This window comes from Hyphopichia burtonii, assembly GCF_001661395.1.
Source record: "Hyphopichia burtonii NRRL Y-1933 unplaced genomic scaffold HYPBUscaffold_5, whole genome shotgun sequence".
In the NCBI taxonomy this organism is placed as follows: domain Eukaryota; kingdom Fungi; phylum Ascomycota; class Pichiomycetes; order Serinales; family Debaryomycetaceae; genus Hyphopichia; species Hyphopichia burtonii.
Genome location: NW_017963732.1, coordinates 42563 through 60371, shown reverse-complemented (window position 1 = coordinate 60371; position 17809 = coordinate 42563). Strand labels below are relative to the sequence as shown.

Here is a 17809-nt window from a genome sequence, read left to right as displayed (position 1 = left end):
CCGGGGATTTTGGACCGGGACACGTTAGTGCACGTCACGTGGGTACCATAAAGTGCACGTGAGACGAAAGGGCACCAGCCCTCGCATTTTGCAACAATAATTATTTGCACACTTCATTAATTAGGGATGATAAAGATTACATTAGGATTGATATTAGGGATGATAAAGATTACATTAGGGATGATAAAGATTACATTAGGGATGATGAAGATTACATTAGGGATGATAAAGATTACATTAACGATGGTTAATACATTTTAGTTTATGACAAGGTTTTCATTACATAGTTATATTGAGGACCTATATAAATTTTTTAGCCGTTTTTTCAGATTTTTGTCTTGATCTTCTTTCTCTTCCGGCTTTGGCAATGGGACCACTTTCAGTGTCTAAGCAGTAGTCAAACCATCTGAAACTAGAAGCATAATTCCCAATGAAATAATGATGATGGTCATCGTGATGAGCAGCACCGGCCCAGAAAGGTAAAAAATGATTTAACGACCAAGGGAAATCATAACCAGAATGAGAATCAACTGCTTGGTATAATCTTAAAACAATCCAAGTAGTGATTGTAAATAAATGTAAATCAGGCAAGTCCCATTCCGGATAGTTTTTAGCTAAAAGAGCATAAATGATTGGGAATCCAACCGTACCAAAACCCAAAGACATCACTTCAACCGGATGAGCATATTCTGCAGCCAAACCAAAGGGAGCAGCGTATTTATGATGTTGTTTATGGATTTTTCTATAGAACCAACCCACATGGAATAATCTATGGGCCCAATAATGCCACATATCTTCACAAACGAAAAAAATGGCAATTTGCCAAAGCATGGTGAAAAGACTTGGGAATGGAACATCAACGGATATTTTTAATGTAGAACAGAGCGGATGAAATAACCAGATAGGTAATGCTTCCACCAATAAATGCAGTTTTAACACTGATTTAAAACATTCCCATTGTTCTTTATTACTTGGAATCTTAGTTGGTTGGATCTTCCATCTATTGAAAAATGGAATTCGATCTATAATCATCCACGGTAAACAACGGCCAAAATACATGAGTTCATGAGTTAAAAAAAATAATAACCCGGTAGCCAATACATCATTATTCATATATAAATACCATGATGCCCATAATTTTTCTATTATGTTTAACTTCGATATAAACACATCAGTATTTGAAAGCTCTTGCAAATTATTCAACACTCCCATATAACTTGTTGGAGCTTGCCCAGTAGCATTATTAACATTGCCAAACGAATTGCTTATAATATATTGAAGTGATGAGGTTTGTTTAAATATATCCATTTTGCTCTAATGACTATTGCATTTATTTCACTCCGGCTCATTCATCCATTTTTATATATTTACTTCGTTCCGACCCTTCGTATAACGTTAAACACGCTACACGGTATACACTTAATATCATCTGATATTAGTTGGTGATTTTTAGCAGCAACAAAAAAATTTTTCTTTTTTGGTTTTGCGACAATGGCCTGATCTTTAATACCGTCCTTTCGCTGCTTCATAGGGTCTATACGATGTAAACGAAGGTATACGAATGTACGGACCTTACTTGGGGCTTGCAGTTGTAGAAGCAATGGTAAGCTGTTCTGATGGAGGTATACATCGTTTGAAGAGCTTTCGATACGACAGAGCTAACCGAACCCTAAAGAATCTCCTGGATATCTTCTGAATGTCCCTGAACGAGTCTCCTGACTTAATACAACATGAATAGAACATGGATAGAATAACGATTATGTATGGAACATGATTAGAATAACCTAGCTTGGTTGCAAAACATGTTGCACGAATCCGAAGAAGCTCCTACAAGTACGAGTTTCTTAATAAAATGTATTATACTTATACGTCTAAATCATCATCTATATAAACAGCTTTTTCTTTTTTCAAGACATTAAATGACTCTTTGTTTTGGCAAAATATCAACTAATAATGAATTATCAACATTTCCTAAGTTTAAACCATTAGTTGATTTATATTCATCGATGTTTCTGAAAAATCTATCGAATAAAAATGAAGTATCTAATGGACCACCTTTAGCTTCTGGATGGAATTGAGTTGAAAAAATTGGTCTAGTTTTATGTTGCATACCTTCATTTGATAAATCATTCAAATTGGTGAAGTAAGGTTCCCATTCTTCACTTAAAGTTGAAGTATCAACAGCATAGCCATGATTTTGAGAAGTGATATGACATTTACCAGTTATTAAATCTAAAGCAGGAATATTATGAGCTCTATTACCATACTTCAATTTAATAGTTTTAGCACCACTTGCCAAAGCTAATAATTGATGACCTAAACAAATACCAAAAATTGGTAAATCATTATATTTATTCATAGTTTTTTGTAAATGTTCAATAGTACTAGAACAATGAGTTGGATCCCCTGGTCCATTTGAAATGAAAATACCATCAAATTTATTAGCAATTTTATCAATTGGATAATTATAAGGGAAAACAGTTAATGAGGCACCTCTTTGAACAAGACATCTCAAAATATTTTCTTTAGCTCCACAATCTAAAACAGCAATATGAATACCTTTATTCAATTCTGGTGGACATGCTATATGAAATGGTGCTTTAGTAGTAACTTTATGAACTAAATTAATTGAACCTGGATCTTCAAATGCTGCATCTTCATCAGCATCATATTCTTCTCCAATAGTTATTTTAGCTAAGGATGATCCTTTATCTCTCAAGTAACTAACCAATTGTCTGGTATCGACTCCACTGATAGCAGCAACTCCTGATCTTTGACACCATTGTTGTAAAGATTCAACTGCGGTCCAATGAGAATATTCTAATGCAACATCGGCAACAACAATACCAATACATTGAACACTTGGACTTTCCATATATTTCAATAAATTGAATTGATCTTTCAATGTAGATGATGGAACACCATAATTCCCAATTAATGGTTGGGTAAAACATAAAATTTGTCCCTTATATGATGGATCAGTCATTGATTCAGGATATCCAACTAATGAAGTGGTGAAAACTGCTTCACCACTAATATTCTTATTAGCACCAAATGAATAACCATTGAAAACTGGACCATCTTTTATAGTTAAAGTAGCTCTGTCCAATTGTGAGGTTTTACTAAAGCTTGAATTAGCAGCACTAGCCAAATAACGAGTGGATAACTTGAGTAAACTAGATGTACCAGTCACTTTATTCTTGAAAGCATTAATCATTTTGATGTTGATACCAATAAACAACTATCTCAACCTAGAATCAAGAGGAAAAACCTATATATATATATATTTTTCTCTTTCGAAGACCTTATATGAGTCAAAGTAAAGTAGTGAAAAATTTCAGCAAAAACTAAAAGAGCCAGATAACGAACCGCGCTTAATGACTTTTTTCCTATAAGAAAAATTTTCACTGTGTCACTGAGTAATCATGCACGTTCAGTGACTTAATCACCCGCCATGTTTGCAGGTTGGGGTGCGGATATTTACAGGTTGAAAATTTACAGTTTTGATGGTTTGCAGATTACGTTTTGCATTATTATCCCACTAATATAGGGACATCAACTCTAACTATGTTATCGGCAAACTCATTTTGGTCACCTCCACTGCCTTTGTATTTGACAACAACTTGCAAGCAGTATATTCTACCAACCAAGCAGCTTTGGAAACTGGGGAGAAGCGTGATGTTATTCTTATTGATTGTAGTTAAGGGGATGGTTAACTTTTTGATGTATCTGAATTTCTGATTGGGTAATTGTTTGATTTGCCAGCCGGATTCGTCATTTAACAAAGAGTTGTGTGTGGTCAGAGTCAAAGTTTCAAAATAGTCTTTGATAATGTCTTTTTTGATTCCCAAACTTTTGATGGCTTTCAAATAAAGAAAAGAAGACTTGGAAATGAAAGTTTTATTGACCTTTAAGAAATTTATATAATTTTTGGCTTGATCTTTAAGTGCCTGTAAGTTCTTTCTCGTGATTTCAACGTCATCTTCCTCTGAGGCCTCTGGGTTTTTAACTTCAATTTTTTCCCCATTTTTATAGAAAAAGTCATAGTTCATTTCAACTGGTAAGGGATATTCAGTATTAAATGACCAGAAAACCAAATTTGTTTCAAGTTGACTAATCAATGGTGGTTTATTTGAGTTGTTGGTTGGTTCAAATACTAGCTCAATTTCAACTTCGGTTAAATTATCCTTTCTATGGTAAATATTTAGCATATTACTTGCAACTGATGAGGTTGGTTTAAGAGACTCACTCGATGCAACAGATTGTCCCGTTATGGTAGAATGGATACCAGCTCCATTATCCTCTGGGGGAGTATTGTATTTCATTAAAAGCTTAGGTGATGAGTAAGGAAATATTTTACTAGGAACCTTCACGTATAGTCTCAGCTTCCCAATGTAAACTAATGAAGATAAAATTTTCTTTTTCTTTTTACCAAAAACACTAATTGGTACTTTATTACTTATCATTCTTTTATCTTGATATTCTAACATGTCATCAACTTCCCAAGAATTTCCTCGATCATAGTATATTTGACGGGTTATGTGATCTTTTAAGTCCAATTGGTTTATTGTATTAGTGGTGAAATCTCGGTTTTCAATGAGCAAATTTTTATGTTTCATTTCTTCAATGCTCAACTCCTCTGAAGCTAATCTAACATCAATTTCTCTCTCTATTTGAGAATTGAGCTCATGAATCGCTCTCCAAGAACTTAATTGGATATAATTTTGAAATAGTTTACCATCAATTCCCATCGTTTCATAAGTGGAAGTTAATAACTGATACCCTTGATTAAAATATTCTAATTGTTCTCTTAAATCAGGAATAAATCTTAAGAAATATTGATTATGTTTGGAAATCACATAATTGGAATCACTATTAGGATCGTTAATTTCATGTTGTGATAATGGATCTTGGTTATCGGCATCTAATTTATCAATAAACTTTGCTTCGATTGTATAACTTATACTTACATCATCAAACGCATAGTCTCTCGTTAGAAGTGGAGTACCTCGAACATTTAAGAACCCATATCCCAAGGCTTTATTGAGTTGAATAGTGTCACCTCTATTATAAAAACAGGTTTTATCCAATCCCATAGAGGGGGGAGGAAGATTATGTGGTAATAAATTATCCACACAATTATTATCAAGAAGCTTTGTTGGAAATTTAAAAGTGAAGAATTTTTTGTATTTTACATGGGGGAGAAGAATTCTTTCATCTGGAAGACCAAGCTGACAACCATCATATTCATCATTAGTAAATGCTTCATACTCAATACCAGCACTATTTGGAATATGGGTATACCCATAACTTGCATTCAAATCATACATTTTTAAAAATTTTTTTATAAGAACTTTTTTAAATTTGTGAAGAGTAAAATCACTTATATTTAAATCTCGTTCTGTTGCCTTAATAGTTCCTTCCAAACTAACGGTAAATAAACCAAAATCAACCGGTTTATCGGACTTATTAGTGATGATAATATAACCATTCACTAAATCGCCACTAGTATATTCTTTGAGTCTGGTTTCTACTTCTGTAGCTGCATTTGCTTGAGGAACACCTTTAGCTACGACAATTTGTATATCAATTGGTGAGGTATTCAATTGAGGTAATCGATCAATGTTATCAAGAACAGTATGACCGTAGGTTTCATGAGTCGATACTGCTTCAGCTGACCCAGTCTGGCTATTTGCGTTACTACCATCGGGGTGAGGGTCTTCATCAGAAAAGAGAAAGTTCTCTTCTTCTTCTTCATAAGGACGTGAATTATCTTCACCCAATCCATAATCACTTAGTCTTTGTGAAACACTGTCCATTACATTATTGGTATTTTCATTCCCAGACCTTCCTGGAGGAGACCTTGGCGGGGTGGGAGAAGAATGGGTTGTATCACCATAAACAGGAGGATCAATTAATAAATTTTCACTAAATTGACTATCATCTCTTTTCAAAATGGATTGAAACATTTGAAATGACGGTAGAACATCAAAGTATTCCGTCTGAGCTCCTGAGCTAACCGATGATAATGAGTTTATACCATTTAGAAGATCAATTTGTCCTTGCTGCTCTTTTGAGGGTCTATATGGTTTATTCTGATGAGGATTTGATTTTACTGACCTTAAAATGCTGCTACTGCTATTACCAGTGATTGCTGGAGCAGGACTCAGTCTCCCCCCATTAGAGGGTGTAGTAATTGGGGTAACTGTATTACTATGAGAAGAAGATGAATGTATGGAGTCATCGTACGATGGAGGATCATTTGATAAAACGGGTTGAAGATCTTTTCCTTCTTTTTTTGCAGTTTTATTATCTGATATATGGGATAATTTTGAAATATGGAAAGGCATTATGACTTGAACAGACTCCCCTCTATTGAATAAACTCGTCGGTGATTCTGTAACAGCCTAAAACCCAATTTAATCAATAAAACAGTAACTGATAAAAACGATGTTCTGCGATGGAACGGTTTTTGCGCTTTTTTTAATTCTTTTTTTTTTTTTCACCTCTAAATTTCTTCAACTATTACAAAGTATAAGACTACAGACGATGGGTGAGTTCTGGATATATATTACTTGGATATAAACTAATGTCTCATGTAATATACAACTGTATAGATCAGACTGACATGCAAATCGAATTATTTTTATTGAGGTTTCATTAAAAATATTTTCAATGTAACTAAAGGTCATCATAGAATACTATGTAAATTACATGAGAAGGTAAAGAAATACGATATTGAATAAATTCTAGAATAATTTGTTAGAACATGAATCGAAGAAAACATTGTCAATCTTGATTTAAATTAAATGTATCAGGAACCACGGCCGGTCAAGGCCAAAATTTATCATCAAAGTAAAGGAATTACAAGTTCCAATACGCAGTAGACCGTCGTGATAATTGTGGTATAATCATCATAAACATTATCAAGAAGGGGAACAAAATAAGATATAAAAAATAGAAACATACCTTTTAGAAGACGAAATAATCATCAAACTATTGAGTCCATCAAAAGAATTTAACAATATTTTGATCAAAATTCAAAGACCGAGTATTGTAGATAAATATGGCTATCAGACATGAAAAAATTGTCTTCTTTATAGAATTCAGACATATGCTTGTCTTTTATTTTTCAAATTCATCCTTTAAAAACCATAAATAAAACACTCAAATCAGAAATATGACCAGATGAAAATCCTTCCACCAACTGTAACACTAGAATTTCCAACCATGGAAACGAAAAGAGTTTCAGAGAAAGCTACCATTGTTAGTAATTGCTTTTCACAATTTTGAAATATTGTTTAGATATCAGAAATGCATGAATGGTATTAAAAAAAGGTTGTCATCAACGGGAATCCCGAAATTCTGACTCGTCATCTAGGAGATCATCATCTATCAAATCATATGGAAGATGTATACATACGGTTTAACTCTTGCTTGAAAAGTAATAAACCCAAACGTCTATTCAACAGTTAACATATATCCTTTATTAAACAATAATAACATCATTGCAAACCAAAATAAATGAATTCAAATCAGTTACGATGGGTTTCTGAGGCCCACCATTAATGCATTGTCACTCATAAAGTTATTCAGTGCCCAGTGCAAACATTCCTCATGAAAAAATTCAAGTATAAGGTCAACAATCATATTAAATTATAAAACTTGACATACCTAAATACTAGTTAGTTTATTGTACTTTAAATTTTTTGATCAAATTTAGATCTTAAGATATTATATCAGCGAAGGTGCAAAAATTTATCAATCAAAGAGATTCAGTAGGTAATTCCAGCTTTCTTTTTGATTTCTCATCATTATAATATATAAAGTTCTAATTGTCAAAATAAAATAAAACATACGATTTATATAGCTCAAATGGAAAATTAGCAACAGCTCAAAGCTAAATAAAAAGTTAGTATTTTGAATCTTCAAAATATAAAAGTAGCTTCAATTCAATATGCGTATTTTGAATTTAGTTCAGTAAGCCATGCATTAACTGTGATCATTCCGTAGTCACAAACTCTAGTTTGAAAATTTTTTAATTTCGTTCATCAGATAAACTCATATTCGCATAGGTATGAAAAAGCATACTAGTAGGTTGCAAACATACACTTTGAACTCAAGGTCTTAAAGTTGTCACCAACACCTTCATTAAGCTGCCATTCTGACAAATAAAAAGAAGAAAAGGAAAGTAGAAGAAAGTGAAAATTTTTAAATTTAAGTAGTTGAACTTTTTCACGCACTCGAAGAATTGCCGGGTAACTTCCACCCAGAAATGTCTGGGTCTACAATTTGTATAGGGTTACTGCAAATACTTTGGATACTGACTATGTATTGACTGTATGATTATATGTATATATATAGATTACTTTTCAGGTTGGCCGGTGCCTGGAGGAGGGGTTTGGAAGTTGGGAGGCATGAACATAGGAGGCATTGGCATGCCTGGAGCAATGAAAGGCATTCCAAACGGAGCCATGGCTGGAGGAACCAGGGGTAAGTTAGGTTTTGAAGGTAATCCGATTTTTTGTCTTTTTGGATCACTGCCATCGTTTTCATCTTCAACGGCATCCACGCTTCTCTTGAGTGACTCTTCATCGGGGTTTTCCAAACCAATTTCTTTGGCGTAGTCGTTAATTTGTTGTTCTAGGTCGGTATTTCGTATTAAGGAATCCAAAAAGATATCTTCTGTATCGCAATTAGGACAGTGGAAATCTTTATCGATTAGTAATTGTTCTAAATCAGGCTGATGGTAATTGAAATTCTTCATATTTTTCAATTTGGATTTATCCTGACAACAGGGAGTCATCACTATTGGGCTTCTTAAAACTTTATTTGATTTTAGAGGGTCTAAAAATTCATTTTTTTTATCTTGTTCGATTCTCTCTGATAATTTTTGTTCGAACTCAAGTTTAGCCTTCATTACTGCATTTTGTTGTTTTTGTTGATAATTAAGCCAAGTCTTGTTATCAGCCATGGCTATTACATATTCACCGTCTTCGGTTATCATATAGGTATTCCCCTTAGCATCGATTAATTCCCCATCTTCATTTCTGGTGATACCATCCTTCCCAGTTTCTGCTGCTCCTTCTAAAGTCTCTTTGGAAATTGTCTTTAAATAAGATCTAGGAATACCAGTAGTTTTTTTGATTTTCTTACCTTCGAAATTAGGATCGGTATTAGTAGGACAGTTTCGAATCCAGTGATCCTTCCCACCGCATCGGTAGCACATGTATCCAGGAGGAGGAAGGTCTTCCGCGTTGGTAACTCCCGCGGTTGGCTTAAAGTGAATCATCTTATGTGTTGATAACTCATCTTGAGTCTGGGCCCAAACATTGGACTGGTTTTGAAACATCATCTTGATTCTATCCTCTTCTGACATGTTCTCATCGACTGCAGTGGCACCAGTTGTCTGTGCGGGATTATTCTGATTACTAGTAGATGCATTTGCATTATTAATCATTCTTTTATTAATACGAGGTTTACCAGTAACGTATCTAGCAGCACTATGAAACCTGGCTCCCCTGAACGATACAGGGGACCGTCTTGCTAGCACAAACGACGATCTGGGTATAACATCTTGATCATTTTCGTATTCAAGATCGGGCTGTTCAGAATGATATAATCTCAATGAAAAATCCTGGCCTTCTCCCAATTGATTCTGTATTGTAATCTCGTGCTTTAAGTCAAACACATTTATCCCAGTTCCATCAAAGTGTATCGTCGATTGGTTCTTCTGATGAAGAAACTTGTAGAACACTGTAGATGACATGGTGCTTTGAATATGTTGAATGTGAATTGAAGTAAATTCAATCTTCATATCTCATACATTTTCTATCTTTTTTCAAGTTTTCGGTGCGCCTAACAAAAATTTGTCTCTTCGAAGTTTTTTTTTTAAATAGAAAAAAAAAAAACATACAAATCCTACAAATCAGATAGTATCTCCTATTACTCTAAGCTTAAGTATAGATTAAGAGATTGGCTAGTTGGTCAAGATGGAAAAGACGTATTCTGTTTCGAATATCGCAGGATACTCTGATCATTTACCTGTGGAGCGAGTTAGGCTTCCATTGAAATATATAGAGACCGATGAAAATCCAAACTTGAACGAACAATTCGTTGCTAAAACTTCTAATTCTGGTGATATTATAGAGTTGAATAAGAATGGCTCGTATTTCTTAGACTATGTTTCTTACGAAGTCTTAAATGATTTGAAAACTATCAGATTTACCCCGGTATTACTTCAACCAAATAGATTGAATATTAAATTTAAACGCTTACAAGTTGATTTACCTCATTCAGTTGTATCAAGTAGCAGGGTCAGCATTCAATTGGACACTTCTAATCCAGAACCTACTTTATTGGTTGATTTGATTGATGAGAACTATTTGTTTATTACTTTCCAATTAGAATTAGAGGACTTTGTTATTCAAGATTCTTCGAGATTGACTTTTGACAATTTTGATTCTTGGGGTCATATATCTGTACCATACTCTTTCGAATTGAGATCTTCTCCATTTTTGGTCAAGGGTACCAGTCCTCATAATGTTTTTGTCTCTTTAAAAGATGGGGGTCTTTTATATTTTAATAGAAGAAGTCCATTAGATGCATTTGATGTTTACAATTTCAATAATTCCAATTACGTTTTACCATTAAATTTTGTTACTGGCCTTTTCTCAAGGTCAAGAAAAGAGGTGGTTTTGAATGGTACTTCTTCAAACTCAATCGTTGACTTGATTGCTATAGGCGATGACATTATCGTCACTTTATCGGTTACCAAGGTTTTAAATATCTGGAATTTACGTACCAGAAATCAAGTGGCTTCACCAATTGAACTCACAAAAGATAAATCAATTCCTTCTGTTTGGCTTACTTTTGTACCAAATAAATATTTTCAAGTAATTGAAGATGAACAAACTGCAGAAAAATATTTAATCGCATACTATACTGCTGATTCTCGTAATCAGGATAATGAAACAGGATCTACTTTTAGTGTTTGGAAAATCTCTCAATATAAATCAAATGCTCAATTAACTCAATTGGATCACTTAACTTTCAGACCTGAACTTCCGGACTTATTAATTGACCCTGATGTAACCCCTGAAAGTCAAAAAAAGAAAAATTTCTCTTCTATATGGTTGATTCAAGATTATCAAACACAGTTTTTCGGTGATAGCATAAGGTATCATATCTTATGGAAGTCGAATACATCCTCCATTGTTGTTTCATATCTTTTGGACTTCAATGATGGCTCGAAAAGATCTATTAACTGGTCTCATACTGAATTAAATACCTTAAGTGAATTCTCACCTCAACACAACGTTGATTACTATGCAAACAAGATTTTGAACCACGGTATTTACGATAATTTAACTGTCACTACTGCCCTCAATATTTTTAGAAAGCATGCAAAGTTAGACACCATAAAAAATTTCGATCGTCATTCTATTCGTCAAGCTATCTATGACACTATTCGTGAGACATCATTTTCTGATCCCAAAACCTCTTGGTATAATTTGGATTTGTTATGTGAAGAATTCAAAAAGTCAAGTCATGAAGTTTTGGCCTTATCCTTAACAAACAGAGCATCCATGCTCACATTACAAGTTAATGGGATTGGAGTTATTAGACCATCACATTACTATGAAAGTTTTCCATTTCAAAAAATATCTTCAAACGAAGGTCGTCTTGCGTCTTTGCTTATAAGTTTAACCCAAAGATTATCCACTAAAACTTACAATAAGCTTTATCAAAACATATCAAACGTTAATAATTTGGGATCTGCAGAAGCAACAGAACTATACGAAACCTATCTTCTCAACAAAATTGGAGACTCAGACGCGCAAGCCATAATGCTTGAACTAGAGTCTATTCCTAATATCCTTGAAATCACTGATTCTCTAATTGAGCCAATTCGTTCCGATATTATTGAAGAATCGTCTAACTCATTAGAGCCAATTGGATTGTTTTCTAAGTTGAACACAATGATAACTTTTAAAAATATTAAGTTTCAACATGAAACTCTTTTGTTGAATTTACTCGTATTATTTTTGATTTGTGAAGCTAATGAACAGGTTTTGTTATTAATCAACAGAATAATTGAAAAGCTCAACACCTATTCCTTGGTTGATTTAGTTTTCAACACCTCATTTTCAAGTAGTGAATCTTCGAGTAGAATAGAATCAAAGAATTTAAACAATTTGGAATATTCTTTGTTTTGGAATGGAGTGGCCAACAAAAATAATATCATCCATAACTTCATTCAAGACAAAAGCTTAAATAATGCTTATGATGGGTTATATATGAGTATAACATCAAATAATTACAACAATTTTATTGTTGATATCATTACCGAATTAATAAACCATAATGAAGGTTCTATAATTGAGGAAAAAATTTTCAGCAAATTAAATGCTTCAAAGCCAATCGATAAATTTTTGTTTGGCTTAATTCACTTGATTAATAACAAGCCAATTAATTTTTTCGAGATCTTTCAGGATTATTCTGTCTTTGAGAAGGTCAATAAGCCTGCAATTAAGGAAAAGTTGTTGAAATCATTAACTGAGAATAAAAATATTCAATCGTTTTTGAATTCTATTTTCATTCAAGAAACAAATCCGCTTATCTTAAAATATAACTATTTCCATGCATTATCGGAATTATCAAAGAACCAAATCTCATACCAGTCCAAACGTATATCCAATTTACAAAAACTCAATAATTCTGGGATTGCTGCTATATCGTTTAACGATTCACAAACCGAGAATCAGTTTATTGAAAATGCTTTGAATTTCGAAAGGATAGCCATTATCACTTTGAAGACTGAATCTGATGGTAATGATGAAAATTTGATCAAAGCTAAACTTGAAGAGTTTTATATGAACATTTTTGAGATGTCCTTGGAAATATCGTCTTATGATTTGATATATGACTCTTTGTTGAACTTAAAGCCAACATTGACTACCAAAATTTATCGCTCATTATTTGCTAAATTGATCAATAATTTAATTACAAACAAGAATATATCGGTTATTTTCCCTCCTAATAAGAATGACTTATACAGAGATAACTTCTTGCTAATCGATTCTGTGATTTTAGAAGTTGCTAATAGTGAACTCACTTTGTCAAAGTCCTTGAAATGTTATGAATATCTTTATTCTTGGAGATTATTTGGTGCTTCGAATGATTTGGGTGCTAAAAACATGGCTGACAAGAGAAGCGCCATTGAAGCCTTATACATGTTTATTACTAGATTCAGATTTGAGCAATCCAACTTGCTTACGTTGAGCACAAGTGAGGATATCAAACAATATAACTTGAAGATATTAGAAGTCTATATAATAATTGTGAACTGTTTGAAGAGTTTTTCCATAGATGAAGACAAGTGGTTACTTAGTCAAAGTAAGAATAATCAAACAACAATCACTACTCTTGACCAAATTAATATTGAGTATTATGAATGGTTAAAATTGCTTGACCATGACATGAATTCTTAATGAATCTGTTGGCTTGTACTATAGTCTACAATAAAAGTTTATCGTCATTTTCTTTTTTTTTTTTTTTGGACCATCAAGATTATTTATTGTAGTTAGTATGTTACAACTAAGCGGACAAGTTTGTTGAATCGTTATTCATTAAATGTGAAAGTATACGTTCTATAAATTCTAACCTAAATTAGCACCCATGTTACCACTACCTTTTGGGTTTTCGTCTTTCCAATCATCCCAAAGTCTTTTTTCTAATTCTTCGTCGCTATCAATATTGTCGCTATCTTCATCTTCACTACCCTTTGGTGCATCTTTTACTTCTTCTTTCATCATTTTACCATTAGCTAATTCATAATCGAGGTATTCTTCAACTGACATAGACGGTAAAACTTGGCCAGTACCAAAAACTTTATTCCTTAGTTCTTGCTTGTTAGAGGTAATCGTAAAAGGTTGCAAAACTCTTCCCTGTTTCGATATAAGATCACGATGTTTTTTATCTTTGAAAGGCAAACTTTCTAATTTTGGAGTATAGCCATAATCATTTTCTTTGGAATTATCATTTTTACGAGGATCCTGAGGTTTGATTGGCTGTATCTTTTGTTCGGGTCTATTTGATAAGACTTGAATCTCCATTACTATAAGTTCCAAGTTGCTAAAAGAATGAATCGAGTTAAGACGTAATTGATCAATGAAGATATTTTTTACAATTTCTTCATCAAAATTTTTCAAGATATCATCATCATCGTTATTATCATTATATTTGTCATAATATTCAAAAAGAATTTCAAGCTTACCATTTAACTCTTTTTCTAGTTTATAATTTGAAATTTTTTCAGCTCTTTTTAAAGTTGGATTATTATTAAAACTGACAATTTCATCAAAAGTTGGATTAAAAGTTTCTTTGAAAGAGTTTAAACGAGAATTTTGATTTGCATTTAACACATTTTGACCAAAACCTTGTAATTGGTTTAGAAAATGAAGAAATTTGTTTTTAGCAATTGAAATATTTTTCATTTTATGAAGTAATTTATCATCTTGAAGATCGATATTTGAATGCTTTTCGTCGAGTAAAAAATTCATATAAAGCACACCGAGGTAATAGTTAGTATTAGCAAAGGGTATATAGTTCGTATTAATTTCATCAATTGTTTCATTATCACTGAATAAGCTTAATCTATCGACCACTATTTGTATAGAGACGAAATCACTGATCAATTTTGACAATTTGGATTGATAAGCGTTGGAGTCTTTCCTTAAAATGACAGTTTCTGAGCCATTGAATACCGATTGGAACTCCTTTACGGCATTACGGAACTTTTGGCCAATAGTCTGGTTGGTAGACTCGCTCATGATGTTGTGAATGATGCAGAGGTATCAAGTAGTGAAAAATTTATTGTATGGTAATTTTTTTCTTTTTTAAAAAAAATAGATGTACGGAGGTGTTGATATTTGATATGTTCGAAAACCAAGTTAAAACCCTCGATTAGACTTCATTTAGTTATTATAGCCACTAGACCAAGCAAACCAGAAGCCATGAGTACACCAGCATATTACGAACTTTATAGAAGATCCACGTTAGGGCTTACGCTAGCCGATGCCTTAGATACGCTTATATTGGATGAAAAGATCCAACCACAATTAGCCATGAGAATATTGAATAATTTTGATAGAATTATATCGGAGACCTTGAAGCCAGAAGCCAATGTGGCCAAGTCCAAGTTAACATTCAAAGGAGATTTAAGTACATATAGGTTTTGTGATGATGTATGGACATTTATAATCAAGAAGGTGCTTATTAAGATGTCGGATGCCACACAGACGGGAGAAGATAATGAGATAAACGTCGATAAATTTAAGATTGTTGCTTGTAATTCTAGAAAGGCAGGAGAATTGTAATGTATATTTATATATAAAAAATTCAATGTAAAATAAACAAAAAAGAAAACTTGTGTATGTAAGTTTAATTATTACCATTGGAGAAACTAATGACTGCCCATTTACCGGAAGAAGTCCAGAATTCACCAACTTCATTACCGTCATTTTTATAAGTTTCGATTAATTTTTCATTTAAACCTTTTGGTAATCCAACGGTGACATCAGCTTTGCAAGTTCTAAGAGTCAAGATTGGAAGTTTAGAAGAAGCCAATTGTTGAATTGCGGTTAAGAAAGGAGTTGTTTTATCCCATTGTAAATCACCAGTTAATTTACGATAATTTAAGTCACCTTTGAAAATGATTAAAGAGCTTGAACTCAATTGGTTGTACAAATCGGAGAATTGAGGGATTTCCCAATAATTATAAGACAAGGTCCAAAAAGAATGATGAGAAACTTTTAATTTACCGGTATCAAAGTAATGTTTTAATTGATTATGAAGATTAATGATTAATTTTGAATCTTCATTTGAATTATGAATGTTTGGATAAAAAGAAGGATCGATCAATTGGTTTAATAATGCATCAAAATCTTTGGGCATGGTATCACTAACAAACCAAGGAATTTCTTTGCAATGAATAGTGATTTGATTCGATAATTTTGAATCCAAAAGAAATAAGGTCAAGATTAAATCAGCAAATAATTCGAAACCCGAATTATCTAAAACGATATCGACATTACGATTTCCCTTTGAGCTGATAAATTCAGACCAAGCTTGGGGTAAATCATTAACGATAATTTTTTCTTCATTCTTCTTACGGACTTCAGCACCTTGTACTGATTTAATATCTTCTAAAGTAACGTTACCGGCAAGTAACGATAAATCGGTAGCGTTTCCCCAAAGCGAGATATCGATGAATTCCGTGAAGAGAATTTTCAATAAAGACTCATCAATCTTATTGGATTCATTGGTCAATTGATCATGTAAGACTTGATAACGTTTACATAATTCCAATACTCCTGATTCAGATTGTTGGAAAGTTTTAGTTTTCAATCTATTGAAAATATCAAAAGTGGACCAAAAAGGTTCGTCACTCTGTAAGAAAAATAAATGGATTAATTGATAAAGATAGCATTCTAAGTATAGCCAAGGTCCAGTTAACCAGGTAATTTTCTTAATTGGATTCAATTGGCTAAAGTGATCGTTGTAATGGGTCAACGAAGGATTCAATTTGATATCGTCTTGAGTAAATGGTTCAATTTCCAAGTCGTTTTTGAAATCTTTCAATAATTTTGATAATTTTTCAATAATGACGCTACCTGATTTTGCAAGATTTGGATCTTGTTTAATTGTCAAGTTCAAGTCGTCAATGGCCCCTTCGATGATGGTGGGCCATCTTTTGTGCACTGTGGGGTAGGCAAACGATTTGGGGTCGTCGTTGTACGAAGGTAATGGAAGAGTCATTGTCAATTGCAGAATTGGACGGGGGTGGCATGCTAGTGGTGAAGCTTTTAAAAGGTATTAAATAGTTGTTGGTGTACGGAGCGCAACCCACCCAGGAACTATTTGCCATTGGGTGCTTGCACTACCCCCGTATGTACGGAGGTCCTCCCGAGGTTGCAAAACAATCCAGTAATAAGTAATAACATGTATTCAATTATACAATACTAAATTTAAACAAAACAATACACAGTTATTATAATATAACAATTTTAAGAAGATAACAAAAATATGGTACAATCAAAGAATTAGAAGTTGATAAGAGGGTAAAAAAAAAAATTACACCAAGACAATCTATTGTCTTTTAGCGTATTCAGCCTTTTCTTTTTCGTATCTTTTTTTATCAGCGTCAGCTTTATTTTCATAAGGGACTTTTTCATCAGCACCCAAGGCCTTCCATTTTTCACCTAATAATTTACCAACTTGACCAAAAGAAATACCTGGATTTTCAGCTCTAACGATATCTCTGTTTTCGTTAGCGAAAAACATGTAAGCAGATAATGATCTTTTTGGAGCGTTTGGGTCCTTCTTCTTTCTGGTTGATCTCTTTCTTTCGGAAGACATTTTCTAGTTTGTTGTTAGTAACTTGTTTTTAAAAAAAAAAAAAAAAAGAAAACTAAAAGACTGTTCAATGGGTACAACTCTTGATATAAATATCCCGGTCCATAAAGTAAAACGCCAAAAACAACAACATGGACGCGTTTAACCGTTGAGTTTCCACCTTTGTAAACAGAACTTCCTCACTAGAAAAAAAAAAAAAAAACAATAAAAAAGACACCCGTGCACCCACACGCACCTTCCAATTCCAGTTGCAGTTCCAGTGCCAATTTTGTTAACGAGCAAAATTAGTAAGGGAAAAATAGGGTATTAGCCAATTCCCACCAAATTCACCATTTTTTGTCTAGGTCAATTAATCGGTACTCCTTTCATTGGGAGATACATCAATTGGGTC

General features: G+C 33.2%; 9 protein-coding genes across 9 annotated transcripts; 2 read left to right on the top strand and 7 right to left on the bottom strand.

The window, feature by feature from the left end:
• Window positions 1-248: 248 nt before the first annotated feature.
• Window positions 249-1708, bottom strand: ERG251 (Erg251p). Its single transcript, XM_020221423.1, has one exon. It carries the CDS (start codon window positions 1306-1308, stop codon window positions 301-303), a length of 1008 nt encoding a protein of 335 aa, XP_020075357.1. The 5' UTR covers window positions 1309-1708; the 3' UTR covers window positions 249-300.
• A 207-nt stretch (window positions 1709-1915) lies between these two features.
• Window positions 1916-3217, bottom strand: CPA1 (carbamoyl-phosphate synthase (glutamine-hydrolyzing); the record flags this gene model as incomplete). Its single annotated transcript, XM_020222292.1, has 1 exon — window positions 1916-3217. The coding sequence occupies one exon, from the start codon at window positions 3215-3217 to the stop codon at window positions 1916-1918; it is 1302 nt and encodes a 433-aa protein (XP_020075356.1).
• A 316-nt stretch (window positions 3218-3533) lies between these two features.
• On the bottom strand, window positions 3534-6350 carry HYPBUDRAFT_6700 (ubiquitin-ubiquitin ligase; the record flags this gene model as incomplete). The annotated part of the gene is made up of 1 exon (XM_020223600.1): window positions 3534-6350. One exon carries the CDS (start codon window positions 6348-6350, stop codon window positions 3534-3536), a length of 2817 nt encoding a protein of 938 aa, XP_020075355.1.
• A 1968-nt stretch (window positions 6351-8318) lies between these two features.
• HYPBUDRAFT_125519 (cleavage polyadenylation factor subunit) lies at window positions 8319-9780 on the bottom strand. Its single transcript, XM_020219340.1, has one exon. It carries the CDS (start codon window positions 9767-9769, stop codon window positions 8366-8368), a length of 1404 nt encoding a protein of 467 aa, XP_020075354.1. The 5' UTR covers window positions 9770-9780; the 3' UTR covers window positions 8319-8365.
• Window positions 9781-9939: 159 nt separating this feature from the next.
• Window positions 9940-13517, top strand: HYPBUDRAFT_140389 (uncharacterized protein). The gene is made up of 2 exons (XM_020219746.1): window positions 9940-12739; window positions 12797-13517. Exons 1-2 carry the CDS (start codon window positions 9993-9995, stop codon window positions 13491-13493), a joined length of 3444 nt encoding a protein of 1147 aa, XP_020075353.1. The 5' UTR covers window positions 9940-9992; the 3' UTR covers window positions 13494-13517.
• Window positions 13518-13608: 91 nt separating this feature from the next.
• On the bottom strand, window positions 13609-14952 carry HYPBUDRAFT_125513 (uncharacterized protein). The gene has a single exon (XM_020219339.1). The coding sequence runs from the start codon at window positions 14832-14834 to the stop codon at window positions 13662-13664; it is 1173 nt and encodes a 390-aa protein (XP_020075352.1). The 5' UTR covers window positions 14835-14952; the 3' UTR covers window positions 13609-13661.
• A 58-nt stretch (window positions 14953-15010) lies between these two features.
• On the top strand, window positions 15011-15418 carry TOA2 (transcription initiation factor IIA subunit gamma). Its single transcript, XM_020221422.1, has one exon. The coding sequence runs from the start codon at window positions 15018-15020 to the stop codon at window positions 15378-15380; it is 363 nt and encodes a 120-aa protein (XP_020075351.1). The 5' UTR covers window positions 15011-15017; the 3' UTR covers window positions 15381-15418.
• A 26-nt stretch (window positions 15419-15444) lies between these two features.
• Window positions 15445-16821, bottom strand: HRT2 (putative methyltransferase; the record flags this gene model as incomplete). The annotated part of the gene is made up of 1 exon (XM_020218787.1): window positions 15445-16821. The coding sequence occupies one exon, from the start codon at window positions 16819-16821 to the stop codon at window positions 15445-15447; it is 1377 nt and encodes a 458-aa protein (XP_020075350.1).
• A 336-nt stretch (window positions 16822-17157) lies between these two features.
• Window positions 17158-17415, bottom strand: NHP6A (high-mobility group nucleosome-binding protein; the record flags this gene model as incomplete). Its single annotated transcript, XM_020223897.1, has 1 exon — window positions 17158-17415. A coding segment is annotated over one exon (258 nt), but the record flags the coding sequence as incomplete, so codon positions are not given.
• Window positions 17416-17809: the final 394 nt, after the last annotated feature.

What these genes read in the sequence shown, in the direction of transcription:
- HYPBUDRAFT_125513 (XM_020219339.1), bottom strand. Translation starts at nt 14,834, where the DNA reads ATGAGCGAGTCTACCAACCAGACTATTGGCCAAAAGTTCCGTAATGCC.
- TOA2 (XM_020221422.1), top strand. Translation starts at nt 15,018, where the DNA reads ATGAGTACACCAGCATATTACGAACTTTATAGAAGATCCACGTTAGGG.
- ERG251 (XM_020221423.1), bottom strand. Translation starts at nt 1,308, where the DNA reads ATGGATATATTTAAACAAACCTCATCACTTCAATATATTATAAGCAAT.
- HYPBUDRAFT_125519 (XM_020219340.1), bottom strand. Translation starts at nt 9,769, where the DNA reads ATGTCATCTACAGTGTTCTACAAGTTTCTTCATCAGAAGAACCAATCG.
- HYPBUDRAFT_140389 (XM_020219746.1), top strand. Translation starts at nt 9,993, where the DNA reads ATGGAAAAGACGTATTCTGTTTCGAATATCGCAGGATACTCTGATCAT. An exon ending in TCTGGGATTGCTGCTATATC is followed by an intron (nt 12,740 to 12,796) that starts GTTTAACGATTC and finishes GAATTTCGAAAG; the next exon opens with GATAGCCATTATCACTTTGA.